The sequence below is a fragment of the Paralichthys olivaceus genome, chromosome 2, assembly GCF_024713975.1.
Source record: "Paralichthys olivaceus isolate ysfri-2021 chromosome 2, ASM2471397v2, whole genome shotgun sequence".
Lineage (NCBI taxonomy): Eukaryota > Metazoa > Chordata > Actinopteri > Pleuronectiformes > Paralichthyidae > Paralichthys > Paralichthys olivaceus.
Genome location: NC_091094.1, coordinates 16,295,365 through 16,312,058, shown reverse-complemented (window position 1 = coordinate 16,312,058; position 16,694 = coordinate 16,295,365). Strand labels below are relative to the sequence as shown.

Genomic DNA, 16,694 nt, shown 5'->3' with positions numbered 1-16,694 from the left:
TGTACTTAAAATTAACTTCTACAAAATAGATACAAACAAAAGCAGAGTAGTCTTAAAGTAGGCTATATTGTACAGGTGTACTTTCAAGAGCCTAGCCATAATCACATGTACATTCTTGGGTGCAAGTAACAAAAGACCAACCATAAAATTAGAAGTACACAAGTATTGTAAACAAAATGTATTACTTATTAAAAGTACTCACAATGCAGAATGCCCCCTGTCTTTGTTATTGATGTGAGAAATATTGAAATCTTATAGCAGGTTAATGCAAAGCTCATTTTCAGTGGTGAATGTATTACTCTGTGGTCTGTGCTAATAGATCATATTGTATTAGTTAACCATATGTGTTGAGTGTCAGATCTTGGATGCAAAAAGTAAGTGCAGCAGTCGCATCATTTTAGTGGAGTAATATGTACAAAATGTCCCCATACAACGTGTTAAAAACAAAAACACGAAGTAGCATAAAACTGGAGGTGGTCTTGCAATGGGATCAAACATAATAATTTGGATTTTAAAAAGAGCTCTATTAATAAAGATTACTCTTAATAGTGTCTAAATTTAATTTGTAGTTGGAAGGTATTACTCATTATTAATGTTCCGGACCACACCCAACAACTTTTTCATTGATGACACACACACACACACACACACACACACACACACACACACACACACACACACACACACACACACACACACACACACAACCACACACACACACAGAGGTTTGAATTTTTCAGAGTCTGTCCACCAGTTGCTCTCTTAACTCTCTCGACCAATCAGAAAGCCCGGAGAAGCTTTTACGTAATGCGGCTCGGATCACAACCCCGCCCATTTCCTTTGGGAAAAAGTGCTCAGCTAATTTTTTTTTAGCTGACGTCTTTGTATTTTTAGCTGTTAGCTGTCGCTGCTAAGTAACTTTCCAGGGCTTTCCTCTCTCTAAGTAAACACACGAGTTGCACGAAGTCCACGCCGAGAACAAGAGCAGTAACGCGGCTTTTGCAAAGGTAAATGTGGGGCTGTCTGAGCGCTAGTTTTGTGCTCGCCTGCCCTGGCTGTCTCTGCTACGCTGCGGCGGTAATGGCGGCGGTCCACTCCTCGCCGTTTTACGAAAAGGGAAGGTGTAGTTAGCTTAATGGCTCCCCGTATCGCTGACGTCTATTGACGCGGTAACTTGCGTGCCAGTGACAGAGTTACACATATTTACTCATTGAGACAAAAGCTCCAGCATTCTGTGAATCGCAGCGGGGAAAGTTACCGCGCCAATCGCTCCGGAGCGGCTTGTTTTTTAACGGTTTAAAAATGTGTTAACATCCGTTTCACCGATTGTGAGTTGCCGGGAACCAGCGACGGAGCCTCGGCCATTCTAGCAGCAATGACCCGAATGGAAACTTTACTTTGTGGCGTAAACGGTTTCCCTGGGTGGCGCGGACCTCTTAGCAGTAAATGTGTGACATTTAACGCTAAATCGTGCGGGAAAGAGTTAGTAATGTGAAGTATTGACTGTCGGGCCTAGCTGTGTTCCTGAACTACGTGTTTGTTGCATTAGCTCACACGATTGAACCAAAAAGGAAGTTGATTTGTGATTAGCTTCAAGTCAAATGTTTAGCGGATGATTATTGAAATGAATAAACTGTGATTTGACGTCGCTCTATTTAATTCCGTACTTGTCATGTTTATTTGTTATAACACTTAATGTGGAAGAAGCACACAGCGGAGTAAGTCACTGCAAATAACAGTGGCCCCGGAGGCAGACAGCTCTTGTGTTAGATCGGATCCATTGTGAGAACGGTAATACTGGTTTATTTGTTCCCAGTTACTATGGAAGAAGTACAGCAGGGCAGCAATGGCACTGAGACTGCCACCATTCCCACTATCATCACATCCTCTCAGTTCTCACAGATAGCCCAGCAGGTAACTCATAGATCCCTTTCAAAACACCATTAAAAAAGTATCTCGAGCACTGCATTATGGTGCCACGGTTGCACTTGATCTGCTAATACAGCTTGTCCATTTTGTTTGTGAACATCGTACTGAAAGCACACTAGATCCCAAGATTGGCATGTTATTCATAAAGGTTATTTGCAGGTGTATGTAGCATGTTTGCTTTAACTCTTACATATGACATATGGCTAAAAATGTGAGATGGATCCATGACGGCCATGTTGATCATTTACTACGACGCTTCTACATTGCTTAACTCTTTATCAGCACTTAGAGGAGAATAATCTCACCAAATGTATGTCTTTCCAAATTGTACCGCATTCAATTTTACAAACAACATTTTAAATGTTTTAAAATGCATTTCTGTCAAATTTGTAGTACAGTGAGGGATTGCTGAATCTGAGATTTAGTGTGACTGGTGTGTTTGATGGAGTCTCGCTCCTTCTGTTGCTGTCTTTACTTGATGTACTTGTTCATGTACCTGAAGCTGCTACAATATTTATTCAATCTGTAGGAAACATTGTGTACCTGACTGGGTGATAAATTTTGCAGACTTCAAAATTCGATTATGTCTGTGGTTCTCACTATATACATATAGAAGTAAAAATTCAGCAATTAACCTGTCTTTGGGAAATTAACTTCCAGTTACTCTGGATTTTCATTGACACTATTCCTGATGAAGGACATAGATCCCAGAATAACCAGTGTATTGTTACTTGAAAGACACAATACTGTTGAGCATGTCAAATGTATTTTTTTTCTATTCTCATTCTGCATTACAGTTATCTAAATTCTAGACAACCAAAACCACCTCATGCCACCAGGGGTAGTTTTCAGCTTTGTTTTCAATTACAATTAAAGTGTGTATCTAATGTAATTACAATGGGAAATATTCTTTTGTGCATTTGAAATTACTTTTGGATTTTTTTTCCAGATGTCACTAGGTGGTTCTTCTGTGGCTGTTGTACAACTGCCAGGGGGTCAGTTTCAGGTGCAAGGAGTGATCCAGTCTGCACAGTCGTCAGTCATTCAATCCCCTCAGGTGCAGTCTGCACAGGTAAAAACCACTTGCTTTTTGTTGGCACTTGTATAATTATATATATTTATGCTTATGTAGTTTTTAATTCACATCAACTTTCAAGTCTCAGGGTTCAGACAGTGACGATTCACAGGACTCATCAGACAGTGGAGCAACAGCCCAACACACCAGAGAAATACTGGCAAGGCGGCCCTCATACAGGTAAAAAAAAAAAACACACTCTAAACACAAGACTATTGCAGTGTAAATGTCTTTTTTTTTTAAATTAAATAAACCTTCATCTTATCACCTTATAGAAAAATCCTAAATGAGCTTTCTTCTGAGGAAGTGACACACATTGATGGAAAGGATAACAGCCCAGCATCCACAGGAGTGACAGGTGTTACACTACCCACCACCCCAATCTACCAGACCAGCACCGGCCAGTACAGTACGAACATTTCCCTTCTATGTGCTTACAGTTATGATGGATTGATATGACAAATAACTGTGTCTTTTATGACAGTATGCTCACCAGACAGTATAGAGTTAATATGATGTCTACCAGACACAAGATTTCTTGCTGGATTGATAGTGTGATCTATTAACACTGAGTGCTCTTTAGTTCCCAGAATGATAACCTAGCCTTAAGCAATGTTTACAATTTGTTTGCTCTCTTCTGTTGCCATCTGTGTGGTTTTTCCAGTTACTATAGCTCCAAATGGAACAATCCAGCTGGCGACTACAGGATCCGAAGGCATTCAGGGATTACAGGCTGTCACCATGGCCAACTCTGGCGGAGCCCAGCAAGGCACCACCATCCTTCAATATGCCCAGACACCTGATGGGCAGCAGATACTGGTGCCCAGCAACCAGGTTGTTGTACAAGGTGAGCAGAACATGACGTGGTTTAGTAAAATTGACCTGAAATTCTAAATTGGTTTTATCTGCTAACGTAGTCCGGAGGACAATTTGGCAGGTCGTTAGATGCCAAAAAATGTATTATGTTTTCAGCCAGAGTGTCAAAGAATCAGTTTATTTTATTTGCCCTGGTTCAGTTTAATTTGTAACAAACCAACATGTGATGGCCAATAAAATGTGTGGATATATCTGGCAAATTCTACTGTTCAATAAGCAAGCATGAGGACTAATACACAGGGCATTTACTTAAGTATAACAACATTTTGTCTCCGTATTGAGACCAAAAACTTCCAACATAAACAAATGACTTGAATGTTGTTTCTCCCAGGTGCAGGAGGAGAGGTACAAACATACCAGATTCGCACAGCGTCCGCATCCAGCTCCATGCCTCAGACTGTAGTTATGACCTCTCCTGTGGGAATGTCTCAGGGCAAGACTGATGATCCCACATTTAAGAGAGAAATCAGGCTTGCAAAAAACAGGTAAGTGTGCTGTTTCAGGGTTTATACACACGTGGAAAAACATTTTCTGGTATATTCGGTAAAGCAGAGTAGTGTTGATTATAATTAATGCTCCTTTTAGTACTGTCATAATTAATAATGTATGTTCTGCTTTCCACTTGATTAATAACAAACATTTGAATCATTTAGATTTTTCTGATTCATATGGATGTTATTAAATTGTTGTAGATCCAAATATAAAAGACTACTTAATTAAGAGGTCATGAACCCATACAGATCTTAAGTGCCAAATTGAAATACACTCTAAAACTGTTGAAAGTGATCACCTAAATCCTGAGGGTTTTCTGAAGAGCTGACAGAATTGCAAAATGTTTGATAGCTTAAACATTTGGCGTCTCCATTATAAATTATTTTTCGCTTCCTTAAACTTTGTAAATATAAAAAAACCCAACAAAGTTGGCAAACCTGCCATGATCCTTCCTTCTTCCTCCTCAAGCATATCTCTTACCAACTGAGTCTTGGAAAGCAGAGTGAGCAAGAACGTTCACTGGGTCTCGTAGTATTCGCCAACAAAACATTAATCTGTTTCAATATCGCTCCTCTCACTTAGATCTTCGGCCTTCGACTTTGTTGCTGGCTAAGAATGCTAACAAATAAACTACATTTCCCATTATGCATTTCGCCTTTCCTGCTAGTATTTTTCTGCCAATAACGATGAAGTCACATGTCTTGAAAATGAAAACTTCGTGAATGAGACGTACATGTTTCATCTGCTCCAAAGGGAGAAGCAAGCATACGTCACCCAGTCTTAAAAGTATATAAACGCATATGTCATATCTGGTCCCTATGGGTTAATTAGCTTATTGCAACAAAGTATTGAACAATGTACAGGGAGACTGTCTAGGCATATTGTAATGTTATTTCTTACTTATCGCACTGAATACATGAATCCTCAGTTTTACTAACTGCTCGTTTGCTCCCTCTTCAGAGAGGCAGCCCGTGAATGTCGAAGGAAGAAAAAGGAATATGTTAAATGCCTGGAAAACCGTGTAGCTGTTCTCGAGAACCAAAACAAGACCCTGATAGAAGAACTGAAAACATTAAAGGATCTTTATTGTGTTAAAACAGGATAACCTGTGGTCAAGGATTGAGGTGTGGCACACACAGCTCAGCCATTCGGACATGTTGGGGTTTCTGGGAACACATTTCAGGCTGAGATCCTCCAGTTTTTTTTACTCTGTTTGATACATAAGTGACCTGTGATCACAGTGAGATTTACTCAACAAATGAAAAAGAAATTGGCCATTTTTTCCACCTGCTGTTTTTTACTAAATTTGCTAATTCTATAACATTTATAGTTGTGTACATTTTTAATACTGGGAGGTATGAAATCATGAGCTTTAACTTTTAAGTCTCAGTTTCTAAATGTATCCCTTCCTTTTCTCTTGTTTTTTAAATGTTACTGTTGGATATTTTTTCTTCTTCTTACAGCATCTGCAGAGTTTTGCCTGTATAATTACTCACAGACAAAATTCCTGTTTAATTTTATGAACCAGCAATTCCCTGTATCTCTCCATTACAATTGTCATTCCTTATTTTTGTGCAATGGAATATCAAGGGTAACAGTAATTAATACGTCGAGTGTTGTTTGTTTGGTTGTTTCTTGGCAGTTACTTAGACAATCAGGGAAAAAGCACAGTGTCCAGGTAATATTTATTATGTGCATCTTGGGAGGGGTGGGGAAGAAGAACAAAGCGTTTATGAAATGTTGCTGATTCTGTAAGAAAATAAATATATTTTCACTCAAAATTTAGAGAATGTAGTTTTGTTAAATTTAAATGACAGCAGATCTCATATAGCCACAGGGGTGCACATCATATATAATTTAACCTTTTCTGTGTAGATATAATGTGAAACCTACAGCTGGAATTTGTAGGTTTGAGCATCTTATATGAGGTAGTTACAAACAGTAAGAACTGACTAATTAATGAGCTTTGAGTGAAAATGCTACAGTATAGACCCCCTAAACAATAGCAAAATGATGCGTCCATTCTCCCCTGCAGTCACTTAATGGAAAATCCCATGATATGTGGTCTTATCAATGACGTCACCCCTGGAGCCTCAATTTGTTTTAAGTGAAGTTCAGAGAAACCAGCAGCTTCTAGATCTTTCCATGTGGCTCTGGTGATCATGCATCCATCCCCGAGGTAGTACCACACAGGTTCAAGCACATGCTGAAAGAAGTATGTCCATGAAGACGGATCGGAGACAACATGTTCCAAAAAGAAGAAGGCTCCGCCCTGTAGGAGAGAGCAAACAAAAACCCACCAATGCATGATCAGTCATATCTGGCTCTATAACCGTTCATTTGCTCAGCTTCCTGACTGTTACTGGTTAGAGCTGTCGAGCTACTGTATTTCATGTGGGGTGATCCTGATAAAACACAATTGTGAAATTGCCAGTTGATGTCATCAGATATGAAATTTCTTTCAAATCATTCACATCTCAGACACTGATCAAAAGTGAGTGAAAAATTAACTGAAGTAGTCGTTAGACCGTGCAGAGAAAACCAGGTCAATTTGCATCATAGAATCAAACCTATTCTAGGGCGTCTACTGTATACTTGCATCTGTAAACATCCTTCACATTGCTACAGATGCATTACAAACTATTGCAACATATGTGTAACTGAAAAAGAAAAGAGAAAGAAAACAAAAGCACTCTATCCTTCTACCTTGCAGCTTGAGCAAGTTCATACTTATATGCTCTAAATGTAAATTGGTCAATGGGTGACATCAAAGATAGAAAGCAATATATATAGATGTAATTACTTAATAAGAATGGACCATCAAAATAGTGTTTGCAACTTGTGCAATCAATTAATCAACCATGCCAACGCTGCAGATCCTCAGAGGCCCCGAAACCCCAGGTTCACTGCACGTCAGTGGATATTTGGAAATTGGTTTGCTGCAAATTGAAAGGACTCTGAACTGCTAAAGTGCAATATCAGCCAAAGGCCTGCAGTATTACCTTACCCTGTATTCTGGATTTGTTGGGTCTTGTGTCAAAATCTTGTTTTTTTCCAGTGAATATATTTAGTTTTTGTCAAATCAAGCAGCTGATGCACGTAGTTTTATTCTGTACTCGGTATCTGGGTCTCCTTCAGTGGTGTGCACTGTATTTAATAAACACTTAAAGGCAACTTGACACCTCACACCGTTGGAAATGAGTTCATGAAAGATTTTTTTAAAAGTCAGTACCAACGTTCAATGCCTCAGGGCTGCCTATCAGGTTTATCCAGCCATGCACACGAAGCCATAACCACATGAAGCCATTCAATCCAAGTTTAATATTTCACAAGGGAGTGGCAGCGACATGTCGAGACTCACAGGTCTGAGGATGCGCCGCACCTCCTGAAGCACCTCCTTCACGTCCCTGACGGAGCAGAGGACCAGTGTGCACACCACAACATCCACAGACTCGTCCCGCACCTCCTCCATGTTCTCCCCTGACACCACAACGAACTCCTCGTAGGTCAGGTGCGTGTTGTCGGCCATGCTCCTGCGCAGGTAGCCGCTGAAGTGCGGGTTGGGGTCGGTGCAGGTCACCGTGCAGCCGCCGGGGTAGAACCTGAAGTTCGCTCCGCTGCCGCAGCCGATCTCCAGCAGGCGCAGGGTCCCGTCGCTGTTCGCGAAGCTGCCCACGTTTCTGAAGAGCTCTCTCTTGATCCTGTGCGTTTTAGCGTTGTATGAAAACGTGATGTTGTAGGCGAGGAAGGGAAAGAGGCGTTTGTAAACACCGCACAGGCCTGTGAGCTGCATCAGGTTTAATGGGAGAGTCAATGCACAGCAGAGCAGTCTGCAGAGTTTCATGAGACAAGTCGTCATGTTCCTCTGAGGTAACACGAGGTCTGACTGAAGGGGATTTAAGGCTGGAGACTTTAGCAGATCAACAGATTACACCGTTATTACCTGAGACACCGTGGCTGTGCTACACCACCTCCACCACACGATGGCGCTAGTCTGAATATGGTGGGAGTGTGATGATGATGACTTCATCATTCAGACTCAGTGTGTAGATAAGATACAACACAGAATAATATGGAACATCAAGTGTGACAGTAATTGTGACGTTTGTTTAGTTGTTTTCTTGGGAGGGGTGGGGAAGAAGAACACTGTTTGTGAAATGTTGATTCTGCAGGAAAATAAATATATTTTCACTCAAACTTTCTAGTGTAGTTTTGTAATTTTTATGTAGATGACAGCAGATCTCATACAGCCACAGTGGAGCAGACAGGGTTTCCTTTGCCACCATATATAATTTTACTTTTTCTGTATATATAGTGTTTATAATGTGAAACCTACAGCTGGAATTTGGAATCTTTATAAATAACAATACAAAATCAACATGTTATATGAGGTAGTTACAAACACATAAGAATATAAATTATGGTTGGTCAGCCAATAAATTGGGCTTATATGAGCCTTTCACCTACATATCCATCATTGTTTGTTTGCTGATACACACCAACGTGTAAACCTTTATTTAATTTGTAATAAAGTTTATGACTGAAGTGTAAAATTTTAGGCCTCAATTACACTATGATAAAGGGTATGATAACGACAAAAAGTCAGCAAGCCAAATTTTCTTTTACTGACAAATTACTGCGCTTTTAGTAAAAATACTACAGTATAGACCCACTTAACCATGGCAGAATGATGTGTGTGACAGGTTCTGCTTAAATTAAGAACTGTTCTTTCTATATCCTCTCAATACATGTTTAATCTGAAATAACAACACTGCATCTGGGTTGAAATATTTAATACATAACATTTAGACACGACAACCACTTTAGTCACAGCAAAATGTATATATCAGAGGCACCACTGTCACATCATTAAGGCAGTAAATCCAGCAGTAGCAGAGATAAACACTAACAGAGAGACATTCACCGAGGCAGCATAAGACTGATTTATCAGCAGAAATGATGAGCATAGAAGATTAAAAAAAGATTTATTTCAAGATATATATTTTCTTATACTTATACTGCAATCAAAATTAGTATTGTGAGCTATGTAATTCAGTGCCTTAAAGTCATGTCTTTGCATAACACTCATTCTTTAAGTAGAAATTAAGGAAAAAAGGACTGATAACCTTAATGATATATTTGTCATAAAACATAGAAACATAGTCAAAATCAGTGGACAGGAAAACCAATTAAACACGTGACTCTGAATGTTTATCTGCTGGAGAGATATAAACTTAACACTGTGTTATATGGCTTAAAATAGACCCCCCCCCCCCCTTATAAAAATAACAAAATCTTCTAAATTCAGATTTTTTCAGCCGCACCAAATTATATACACTCATACATGTCAGCCCACTGGATGTGTCTGATTTTTATGACACACTATATGTTTGTGAGGGAAAATACCTCTCTTCACTTCACTTGCCACGGATACATGTTTAAGTAATATTCTCACTCTAACACAGAATGTTTCCTCTCTTATATCTAACCCCGATTAGCATAATCTGACCATTTTCCTGCATCCAAAACACTTCCCCCCTGAAAATGATGGTTAAACTTCATAAATGCTAATACAAGCCCGGTCATCTCGACCAAGTCAAAGAGTTATGTCCTCACCAGAACATTCCACTTCTAACATTAGCTCACACTCCCTGACTTAATGGCTCTCTTGACAGATAACACTTGTAACTTAGCAACGCAACAGCAAAAACACATCTGTATAATGCGAATCATGATCTCCCCTCACACACAAAAGTTGAATAGTGGCATATGTTGCAGAGAAGATTGATCTGCCCTTAAATCCAAATAACGCATCAAGATTTATTGGGTTCTACTCAGACCCCATCCCTCCACAAAGTTTGGTTGAAATTTGTTTTTTGCGCAAGACTTAAAGCAAATAAACCAATTTAGTGCAACGTTTAGTGCAAAAATAAAATCAGTCAAATTGACTGCCATTCTCTCTGTCACTGGGATCATATCACACACTATAGTTGAGGACAGGCATTATAGGGTTGGCCTAGTCATATGGTGGTTGTGAGGCAGGATCACTATGAAGCTGATCAGACAGAATCTATTTAACAGCGTAGCCTATGATGTGTGGTTTGATTAAAAAGATGAGTGGAGCTTCAATGTGTCTGAGTTTGAGCTCAGAGAATTCAGCCGCCTCCAGATGTTTCCATGTTGTCCGGTTGACGTTGCATCCATCAAATAAGTAGCACAACACAGGCTGAAAAACGTGCTGGAAGAAGTATGTCCAGGTCGAGGCGTCTGCGACCACATGCTCCATGAAAAAGAAGGCTCCACCCTGCAAAGGAAAAATAGTGTTATATCTATATAATAGAAATTTTTAAAAACTTTGAAAAGAGCATTTGTGAGGATGTCTCTGATTTGCATGTTTTGCATCAGCGTGTTAAAGTCAGTTAAGACCAATGGTTTCATTTTTCAACTGCACAACAGCATTTTAATGTTTGTTGACTTAAAGCAACACTACGCAACTTTTTTAACCTTAAAACAAGCAGCTTCAAAATGAGTTTGATGGACAAATCCCATGGTGCAACACTCCCACGCCACTGATATCTTATATAAGTTTTTGCCTGAGTCAATTTACTTGGACTTCAACTCCATGCTTTCATTCCATATTTGTTTAGAGCTCGGTTTTCTCATCATATAGATATTGATGATCAGTAAAGTAAAAGGGGAATTTATATCAACAGGGGTGCAACAATTGTAAAACACCTTTAACCTGCTGCCAGTGAATCAAGGTTCAGTCTGATGAGCTTGTTAAGAAATACTACTGTGGCACAACTCATTATCCAGTTCACACCATAAAGCATTCTTTTGTAATGTAGAGTGTAATTCTAATGTACATTTGTAAACAGAATAAAAAGTACTGTTGTTAAGTTCAGGGCAAAGGGTTTTATTAAATTCTAACTGAGTGTATCACATGACCAGTTTAGTCCAATCATGGTTGAAAGATCACACCCAGAGCAAAGGGGAAGTGAAAGTTTATTTTGATAAGCCCAACGTGAATAACAACCAGCACGTCCTCATAAGAACAGCAGTGCATTAAACCACCTAATGCTACATGTCGTTTAAACTCGTGTTTATTTATTACAGTAGTCAGACAACTTACAGGCCTCAGCATGCGGTGGGTCTCCCGCAGGGTTTGCGGTACGCTGTTGACAGAGCACAGCACCAGGGTGCAGACAACCACATCCACCGACTCGTCCTCGATTGACCCCATGTCCTCCCCCGACGCCACCAGGAACCTCTCGTACGTGAGGTGCTCGTTGGCGCTCATGTTTTCCTTCAGGTACTTCTGGAAGTGAGGGTTGGGGTCGGTGCAGATCACTCTGCTGCCGGGCGGGTAAAACTCAAAGTTAGTCCCGGTGCCGCAGCCGATCTCCAGGATGGTGAGCGGACGGTCGGAGCCGCTGAACTCCGGCAGGCTGCGGAACAGCTCCTTCTTCTTTTCGTGCATTTTCTTGTTGTACGTCACAGAGATCCGGTGCACGCAGAACGGGAAGACGCGTTTGTAGATTCCCAACAGGCCGAGGGCGTGCATCAGGTGGAGAGGCAGACACAGCGCGTACACGACCAGAGAACAACATCTCATTACCGCAGACATCTTGGCGGAGGGCGACCTCGGACACGTAGAACAGCTGCAGACAGTTCACTGTGACTCAGAGCAGCCGACACGGCAGGTCCGGTTCACACTTTCAAAATAAAAGCTGGGAACTCGAAACGCGCCCATTACAAAAAGGTGAATTGTTCCCTTCTCTTCTGCACCTGCTGGAAGCGTGACCCATCCTCTGTCGTTTTCTTCAAGTACTTTTCAGAGTAAACCATGTAGAGCACAACGCTGTGTGTATCTTCATCATCATCATCCTCATCAGAAGCTGCTTTTCTGAGAGCCTGTGGAACTGGAGGCACAGGTTTAGCTTCAGACTCATTAAGAGGCCTGAGAGTTGAAGGTGGAGAGTTCGAGGAGTTCTCTACTGCGCTGCTGTTGCTCTCTGTTTTGTAGCTGCCAATGCCAGTATGTGCTTACAAAGGGCTATGATTCCACTGCAAGATATTCAGTTAGACAAAGGAGTCCAAGACCAGTTCGGAAAAGGGTCACACCAAAACGTCACTAGAGTTAGGGTTGAAGTGACCTTGAGGAAATCAGTTCAGCTCCCATGCCAGTGTACAGGAGAAAACATTGGTGAAGGGAAGCTTAGAGCCCACGGGGAAGATGGCAGAATTTTCGATCTGTCAAGCACATTATCATTAGGAAAGTATGTGTTCATTAACGACAAGAGAAGACTGAAGGTTGAAGGAGATTGTAGCATTTATGTATATAGGCCCCAGCAGGAAGATCAAGGTGATTATAAATGTTTTTTTTATGATCCACAGTTTGTGAGTTAAGGGTCAGAGTTGGGACTCAGAGTTAGTATAGTTACTCTAGTGGTCATAGATGAAAATAAGAGTTTAGAACTCCAAGTTGTTGGGGAAACAACTAAGAGTGTTAATACATCAACTGAGGCTACCGCTAGAGCTATGACTTTAAAGGGGATGAATACTAAAACAGTGACAACATCTTTGACGCAGACACTTGTTATGACATCTTTGAAATTTAAGGGGGAAGTAGATGAAACACAGAAGCAAATGTTAAAGATAGAGACTAGTATGAACAGTGATGAGATTTTTCAGATGGTGGAAGAGAGTGATGTAGATACATCTGTGACAGCTCTGAAAACTATTTCAGATGTGAAAAATACGTTTTTTGATTCTGACCAGACACCAGGAGATATGACTGATCAATCCCATACATTAGAGAGAGACTAAGTGGAAGGCATTTGGATTTGATCCTTCGGTGTTACAAATTGCAGACCCATGGGCAGGAAGGAACTTATGGTTCCAGCAGTTAACTCATTCCGTAAGATCGGTTAGGAAATTGAACTGTCCATGTGTGGTAAAAGTTCCATCACCAGGCACATGGCCTTCAATTTTGGAGACGGTGCCAGAACCACTAACCAGTGTGTGTCAATCTTATGCACTATCATGGCTGTTGTATCAGCAGCAATCAGCAAAGGATAAAGTGATGGCTTTGTCAGTGCATCTGTTTAGACCTAGACTTAATTGTTTTTGGTTGGGAGAATTACCAAGATGAAGACTTCTTGAGATGTACAAGTCAGAGATTAGCAGAAGTTACAGCATTTGGCGAGAAAAATGCGGAACCTCCTGCTCATCGTCCCCTTGCTCTCCTTCTCTATCTTCTTCTTTTCTATCTTCTCCTCCTTATCTCTCTTCTTCCTTTCTATCTTCTCCTCCTTATCTCTCTTCTGCCTTTCTATCTTCTCCTCCTCATCTCTCTTCTTCCTTTCTTTCTTCTCCTCCTTCTCTATCTTCTCCTGTTCTTTCTTCTCCTCCTCACCTCTCTTCTTCCTTTCTTTCTTCTCCTCCTCATCTCTCTTCTTCCTTTCTTTCTTCTCCTCCTTCTCTATCTTCTCCCGTTCTTTCTTCTCCTCCTCATCTCTCTTCTTCTTTTTTTTCTTCTCCTCCTCATCTCTCTTCTTCCTTTCTTTCTTCTCCTCCTCATCTCTCTTCTTCCTTTCTTTCTTCTCCTTTTTCTCCTTCTTGGCCCTGCCCTTGTAGCTGTCGGTCTTCAAGGCCTGTTCCTGAAAAGACAGAGACAGCATAAGTTTCACTTTTTCAAAGTCTGAATCTGAAACAAATCAACAATCCAGTATTATTCAAATCAGAATGAGCTGATCTGTAACGTACCTCCAGACCCTTCAGATGGTCATTTTCAGCCTCCAGCTCCTCCAGACGGTTGTTTTCAGCCTTCAGTTGGGCGTTTTCTACCTCCAGCTCCTTCAGTTGGGCGTTTTCTACCTTCAGCTGGGCATTTTCAGCCTCTGATTCCTCCAGACGGGCATTTTCAGCCTTCAGCCAGGTGCTTTCTATTTCCATCCCCATCAGCCTGTACTTTCCAGCCTTCACCTCCTCCAGACGGTTGTTTTCAGCCTTCAGCTGGGCGTTTTCTACCTTCAGCTGGGCATTTTCAGCCTCTGATTCCTCCAGACAGTTGTTTTCAGCCTTCAGCTGGGCGTTTTCTACCTTCAGCTGGGCATTTTCAGCCTCTGATTCCTCCAGACGGTTGTTTTCGGCCTTCAGTTGGGCGTTTTCTACCTTCAGCTGGGCATTTTCAGCCTCTGATTCCTCTAGACGGTTGTTTTCAGCCTTCAGCCATGTGTTTTCAGCCTTCAACCAGTTGCTTTCTATCTCCATCCCCATCAGCATGTACTTTCCAGCCCCTGATTCCTCCAGATGGTTGTTTTCAGCCTTCAGTTGGGCGTTTTCTACCTTCAGCTGGGCATTTTCAGCCTCTGATTCCTCTAGACGGTTGTTTTCAGCCTTCAGCCGTGTGTTTTCAGCCTTCAACCAGTTGCTTTCTATCTCCATTCCCATCAGCATGTACTTTCCAGCCCCTGATTCCTCAAGACGGTTGTTTTCAGCCTTCAGCTGGGCGATTTCTTCCTTCAGCTGGGCATTTTCAGCCTCTGATTTCTCCAGACAGGCGTTTTTTATCTCCACCCCCTTCAGCTGGGCGTTTTCAGCCTTCAGCCGTGTGTTTACAGCCTTCAAACAGGTGCTTTCTATCTCCATCCCCACCAGCCTGTAGTTGTCAGCCTTCAGCTCCTCCAGACAGTTGTTTTCAGCCTTCAGCTGGGCGTTTTCTACCTCCAGCCTCCTTAGCAAGGCGTTTTTAACCTCCAGCTCCTCTGGCCGAGCGTTTTCAGCCTCTAGCTCCTTCAGACGGGCGTTTTCAGCCTCCAGCTCCTTCAGACGGGCGTTTTCAGCTGCCAGCTCCTGATTCTCCCTCTTCGAGTCCTGGAGGGCTTGACGGAGGTCCTGCAGCATTTTGCTTTTGCTGCAACTGTGTCGCTGGGTTGAATCCTTGGGTTGCACTTGTCCAAGTGACTGAAAGACACAACATACAAAGAACAAATTAAAGCACACTCCCAAAAAGGTGTTTCTTCTGATTCACAATAGCAAAGTGAACAGGAGCAGCATGTCAGGCAAACTACTGTTACATACAGACACAAAATGTTACTCAGTCTGAATGTCAGACAACTATTGTGATGGGTTTGTTGGAAATTCATCCCCTAGATAAGATAAAGAAATGAAAGAAAATCTAAGGTGGTTTGAACAAGTATAACACTTAAATAAAGTTTGCCTCAAACTCTCTCCTCCTTAGAAAAGTCTTACCTCATATTTTGTGCTGTTGATCCTCTCCATGTTGATTAAAAGGTACTGCAGTGTATAAACAAGGTTTCTGTAGAGTATTTTCTTCTGTAGCTGTGTACAAACGTTGTTGTAGAGTATTATCTTGTGATGGTCAAAAGTTGCCAGAAAGACGTATTTCGTGTGAGTGTTTGTTTGTCTTAAAGAGGTGAGCTATTTGGCTATGATCTGCTTTATTCTAAAACACATACTCATCATCCCTTGATCTATTACAGAGAGACACACATCAATGTCAAAGGCGTAGTTCCAGGTCTCTCTCTCTCTCTCTCTCTCTCTCTCTCTGTCAGGTGATGCCACCGGCTGGTCATTGGGAAAGTCCAATATTGAAATTTTTTTTGTGATGGATCTTTCAATCATTCTGTGAATCCATCAATACGTTATAGTGGCTTCTTTTGAATTGAATTCAGCGTTTTTACAATTACAACTCCAACAGAGATCATCTTTTAACACGGTTACACCTTTTAGAAATTCATTAACTGAGCTGTAGTCTGCCACAGCTGTTGTTGAAATCCAACAAAACTACAAGGCTAATGCTACTGTGGTGTCTGAAATGCTATGTGTAGTCCTCCCCATAAAAGAAATTTATCTTTAGGTTTGAGGTCCACAGGTCTTGAGGAATTTGGAGAAAGCCTGAACAAATGGTAGGGTGATAGGTCACAGTTCCAAGTGCAACACTAAAATTGGGCTAGTGTCATCTCCCTTCCTGTGACTGTATAAACATGAAGAGCTGGTGCTATTCCCTTCCTGACACCGGACAATCTGGAGGAAAGCCAGATGCATTTTCTTTAGGTTTACGCAAACAACCCTCCTATATAAACGAGGAGATGAAGTTGCCTCGACAGAAGATTCACATTGGCCCCGAATCTCTCTCCAGGCAGATTGCTTTGCTTGTATTGATGCTGAACTTTTTGTATTAAACTTTTATATACAATCAAGACGGTGTCATCGGAGATTCCTTCATCATCTTCACATCATCGCAAGCCCAATATACGACACTACAGAAGGTAGTTAGCTAGCTCACTCATAGTAA

The 16,694-nt window shown here is 41.3% G+C and overlaps 4 protein-coding genes across 11 annotated transcripts; 1 reads left to right on the top strand and 3 right to left on the bottom strand.

Moving 5' to 3' along the window:
• Window positions 1-829: 829 nt before the first annotated feature.
• On the top strand, window positions 830-6,153 carry atf1 (activating transcription factor 1). Of its 7 annotated transcripts, none has more exons than XM_020086631.2 (8): window positions 830-1,007; window positions 1,817-1,914; window positions 2,879-3,001; window positions 3,087-3,184; window positions 3,280-3,413; window positions 3,669-3,851; window positions 4,212-4,365; window positions 5,333-6,153. In XM_020086631.2, the coding sequence occupies exons 2-8, from the start codon at window positions 1,822-1,824 to the stop codon at window positions 5,475-5,477; spliced, it is 930 nt and encodes a 309-aa protein (XP_019942190.1). In that variant the 5' UTR covers window positions 830-1,007; window positions 1,817-1,821; the 3' UTR covers window positions 5,478-6,153. The 7 variants fall into 7 exon arrangements, with proteins under 7 accessions (XP_019942190.1, XP_019942192.1, XP_019942191.1 ...); XM_020086632.2 differs by having other exon boundaries at window positions 833-1,007; window positions 3,093-3,184; XM_069539243.1 differs by lacking the exon at window positions 830-1,007 and adding an exon at window positions 1,227-1,448.
• A 112-nt stretch (window positions 6,154-6,265) lies between these two features.
• Window positions 6,266-8,563, bottom strand: LOC109629147 (thiol S-methyltransferase TMT1A-like). Its single transcript, XM_020086634.2, has 2 exons — window positions 7,734-8,563; window positions 6,266-6,644 (listed from the first exon to the last, which is right to left on the bottom strand). Exons 1-2 carry the CDS (start codon window positions 8,229-8,231, stop codon window positions 6,408-6,410), a joined length of 735 nt encoding a protein of 244 aa, XP_019942193.1. The 5' UTR covers window positions 8,232-8,563; the 3' UTR covers window positions 6,266-6,407.
• A 585-nt stretch (window positions 8,564-9,148) lies between these two features.
• LOC109629400 (thiol S-methyltransferase TMT1A-like) lies at window positions 9,149-12,137 on the bottom strand. Its single transcript, XM_020087129.2, has 2 exons — window positions 11,505-12,137; window positions 9,149-10,676 (listed from the first exon to the last, which is right to left on the bottom strand). The coding sequence occupies exons 1-2, from the start codon at window positions 11,997-11,999 to the stop codon at window positions 10,443-10,445; spliced, it is 729 nt and encodes a 242-aa protein (XP_019942688.1). The 5' UTR covers window positions 12,000-12,137; the 3' UTR covers window positions 9,149-10,442.
• A 362-nt stretch (window positions 12,138-12,499) lies between these two features.
• Window positions 12,500-15,797, bottom strand: LOC109628964 (calponin homology domain-containing protein DDB_G0272472-like). 2 transcript variants are annotated; one of them, XM_069539130.1, is made up of 4 exons: window positions 15,629-15,797; window positions 14,141-15,340; window positions 13,519-14,034; window positions 12,500-12,625 (listed from the first exon to the last, which is right to left on the bottom strand). In XM_069539130.1, the coding sequence occupies exons 1-3, from the start codon at window positions 15,656-15,658 to the stop codon at window positions 13,555-13,557; spliced, it is 1,710 nt and encodes a 569-aa protein (XP_069395231.1). In that variant the 5' UTR covers window positions 15,659-15,797; the 3' UTR covers window positions 12,500-12,625; window positions 13,519-13,554. The 2 variants fall into 2 exon arrangements, with proteins under 2 accessions (XP_069395231.1, XP_069395226.1); XM_069539125.1 differs by lacking the exon at window positions 12,500-12,625 and having other exon boundaries at window positions 13,408-14,034; window positions 15,629-15,796.
• Between the last annotated feature and the right edge of the window lie 897 nt (window positions 15,798-16,694).

What these genes read in the sequence shown, in the direction of transcription:
- LOC109629147 (XM_020086634.2), bottom strand. Translation starts at nt 8,231, where the DNA reads ATGACGACTTGTCTCATGAAACTCTGCAGACTGCTCTGCTGTGCATTG. An exon ending in TGCGGCGCATCCTCAGACCT is followed by an intron (nt 6,645 to 7,733) that starts GTGAGTCTCGAC and finishes TCTCTCCTACAG; the next exon opens with GGCGGAGCCTTCTTCTTTTT.
- LOC109629400 (XM_020087129.2), bottom strand. Translation starts at nt 11,999, where the DNA reads ATGTCTGCGGTAATGAGATGTTGTTCTCTGGTCGTGTACGCGCTGTGT. An exon ending in CCCACCGCATGCTGAGGCCT is followed by an intron (nt 10,677 to 11,504) that starts GTAAGTTGTCTG and finishes TTTCCTTTGCAG; the next exon opens with GGTGGAGCCTTCTTTTTCAT.
- atf1 (XM_069539243.1), top strand. Translation starts at nt 1,376, where the DNA reads ATGACCCGAATGGAAACTTTACTTTGTGGCGTAAACGGTTTCCCTGGG. An exon ending in CGGACCTCTTAGCAGTAAAT is followed by an intron (nt 1,449 to 1,816) that starts GTGTGACATTTA and finishes ATTTGTTCCCAG; the next exon opens with TTACTATGGAAGAAGTACAG. An exon ending in CAACCAGGTTGTTGTACAAG is followed by an intron (nt 3,852 to 4,211) that starts GTGAGCAGAACA and finishes TGTTTCTCCCAG; the next exon opens with GTGCAGGAGGAGAGGTACAA.
- LOC109628964 (XM_069539130.1), bottom strand. Translation starts at nt 15,658, where the DNA reads ATGGAGAGGATCAACAGCACAAAATATGAG. An exon ending in TCAACAGCACAAAATATGAG is followed by an intron (nt 15,341 to 15,628) that starts GTAAGACTTTTC and finishes TGTGTCTTTCAG; the next exon opens with TCACTTGGACAAGTGCAACC. An exon ending in ACCATCTGAAGGGTCTGGAG is followed by an intron (nt 14,035 to 14,140) that starts GTACGTTACAGA and finishes CTGTCTTTTCAG; the next exon opens with GAACAGGCCTTGAAGACCGA.